The 2,697-nt window shown below is 33.5% G+C and overlaps 1 protein-coding gene across 1 annotated transcript; it reads right to left on the bottom strand.

Moving 5' to 3' along the window:
* LOC109224707 (transcription factor DICHOTOMA-like) lies at positions 694-2,613 on the bottom strand. Its single transcript, XM_019389233.1, has 2 exons — positions 1,281-2,613; positions 694-949 (listed from the first exon to the last, which is right to left on the bottom strand). Exons 1-2 carry the CDS (start codon positions 2,274-2,276, stop codon positions 902-904), a joined length of 1,044 nt encoding a protein of 347 aa, XP_019244778.1. The 5' UTR covers positions 2,277-2,613; the 3' UTR covers positions 694-901.

Genomic DNA, 2,697 nt, shown 5'->3' with positions numbered 1-2,697 from the left:
AAGTTGCAAGTTGTTTACAGCTTCAAAACGAAAAAGCAAATAAGAGTAGAGAATCATGTAAACTAGGTAGTGTGCATTAATCATAAATTCAAAATAACATATATAAAGGACTGAATTCAATTATAAGAGTGACATGGACCCAGATGTTGACGGTTTTCCATGTTCTCGAATAATAACATACATATATAATTCTGGTTGATGATATATCGAGTACTGTCAATCTCAAAATATATAGGAAGATGCTACAGGTAGAGCAGTTAAATTGTTGAATCTTAAGTACTATAATAGCAGAAAACTGAAATATATATTTTCTCTATATGTAAATAGAATCTATAAGATATATAAAAAACACCAAAATGCATGGAGTATCTTTTATGTGATTTTGCTACTTCGTCATAAAAAGTTTGTTCACATAATATTTAGATAAACATTATCTTGATATAAACTCAATCGGATCAAATTTTATGATTAAATTTGAAAAAGAAAAACCGGGAGATTTTGTAAAATTGATTAAGCAGGTAATTAAATGATCAAAGAATGGAACTTTTCAAGTGCCGGTTATCCCATCTCTAGTGATTAGTATACATAAGAGGGACTATTTTCTTTTTGTTGTTTTTAGGAGGTTTGATTAATTATCAACATAACTAATTAACTATACATCAATACCAAACAAGTTAAGGTTCATGTTCCCCATTAAAATTCAAAATTAATTTTGATTACATTTTTGGAATGACTAAAGGAAGAGAAAAAAAAAGGATCAATCTATTTACAAACAAGTTATTCATAGAATACGCAAAATGAAATAGACAAATTTATTTTACATTACCAATGGAACCAAATAGTCTTCTTCTGGTTGAGTTGCACTAAATCAACAACAGGTGGCGCATTGAATTTCCTTCTCCTAAGCTTCCCAAAACTTCCCAGAAAACTGGAAGTTTGTAAATTGTTGCTGCAGGAAGAAAAAATATAACGAAAATGAAGGAATAAATCATTAAATAAAGCTGACGAGAATATTTAAAACCAAGTACTAAAAGAATTTGGCTTAGAACTCATGAATCTCTAAAGCTTAACTGGAAGTCATCCAAATTCTCTTCTTATGTGGTTATACTCATCGGTTGATGTAATAATCAAGCAATAGTTCGATTGAACCCACAATTTTTTTACACCATATATATATAAATAGTGTAAACCGGAATTTTTTTGCACCGAACTGCCCTTTTTATCAAAATCTTGAACTCTTAAAGATTAAATCTTGGATTTATACAAAGAGTAAAACCTACCTCGTGAGAAATTTCAGTATTGTGGTGATAATTGAAGATGGTATATGGGTTCCAGTTGCCAGTAACAACCAAATTACAGTCATCAACATTCTCTTTAGTCCCTAAAATATGCTCCTCGTTGTGCGTAATGTGTTCTTCAACTTGATGATTAGTACCTTGAATACCTGATTCTTCACCTGTTTCAAAAGGACTCCAACATCCTAATCGTTTTAATTCATCAGCCGCCATAGACTGATCACCAATATTTAAGAAGCTTTTCTTTATTTTTGTTCTCTCCCTTGCCCTCGCTCTAGCTTGTTTCCTTGATTCCTTTGCCACTGGATTAAATGCAGCTCTACGAACTAGTTTATTAGCCTTCTTCTTCTCCCCTACTTTACCTCTATTTGGCTGCTTCTGAATATCATTAGTGGTTGTAGATTCATCAAATCCTGATACAACTTCACACTCAGATGTAGTAGAGGATGTACTAATTGCACCAATATTAGCAGTACTGCAATTTTCTTTATTTATGCCTTGGACGAGCTCATTGACAGCAGATTTGGACTTTGTTAGTAACCACTCTACAGTTTTGCTGGCCTTATCAAATCCAAGCAAGTCTTGCAAATTGAAAAATTTGCGAGCAACATCGAGAGAAAGTCTCATTCTTCGATCTCTAGGGCCGCGAGCAGTATTAATCTTGCTGTGTCTATCTTTCTTGTAAGCTGCAGCAACTCTCTTATTGTCACCTTTTTTGTTGTTGCAGCTGCCTTGTAATTCAACTTCTTCAGGATCTTGATTAGTACTACTGATTACGGTATCTTTGTTGGAATCTGCTGCCATGTAATGATCAGGTGTAGTCAAGAGTAGTTGTTGTTGGGGTTGAAGGAGATGATGGTCATGAAAATATTGGAAAAGTTCGTGTTCATATTGCATAGAATTAGGAGATGGAATGTGGAATAAGTTATTTGAGGAGGAAATATTGAGGCTGTAATTACAGCTGTTGCTTGACGGATACATTGAAGTGGGACTAGAGCTTTGAGAAGGACGGATATACAAGCACAAGTAGTACTACTCTTAGCTTTTTTGTTGAAGTTGAAAGAACCACAACATCTTCTGAGTTTGTCAATTTATTAAGCTAGCTGCAGCAAGAAGCAAAACAAGGTTAATTAATACTCTTGAGACAGACAAATAATCATTAATCTCTTAGGTTAAGCTAGGATTTTGCCTAAGTGCATAATCAAGAAAGAGATTGAGAAAGAGGGAAGGATAACTATATGTGGATTTTCAATATGTTGATGATAACATAGCTTTTTGGTTGAGAATGACAGAATAAATATATGTAGCTAGTGGCTATAATGTGTTTTGTGGGATTACTCTATGCATTATAAGATAGCTGGAAATACTGGAGATTGAGAAAGACAGGCAATGGTTTGTTACC

The sequence above is a fragment of the Nicotiana attenuata genome, chromosome 3, assembly GCF_001879085.1.
Source record: "Nicotiana attenuata strain UT chromosome 3, NIATTr2, whole genome shotgun sequence".
In the NCBI taxonomy this organism is placed as follows: Eukaryota; Viridiplantae; Streptophyta; class Magnoliopsida; order Solanales; family Solanaceae; genus Nicotiana; species Nicotiana attenuata.
The sequence above is the reverse complement of the archived record's forward strand: the minus strand, read 5'-3'. Positions and strand labels throughout refer to the sequence as shown.

Bases quoted from the DNA above. Each gene is read 5' to 3' on its own strand.
- LOC109224707 (XM_019389233.1), bottom strand. From the start codon at position 2,276: ATGTATCCGTCAAGCAACAGCTGTAATTACAGCCTCAATATTTCCTCC. The intron at 950-1,280 runs GTAGGTTTTACT...TTCTTCCTGCAG, and splicing joins ATACTGAAATTTCTCACGAG to CAACAATTTACAAACTTCCA.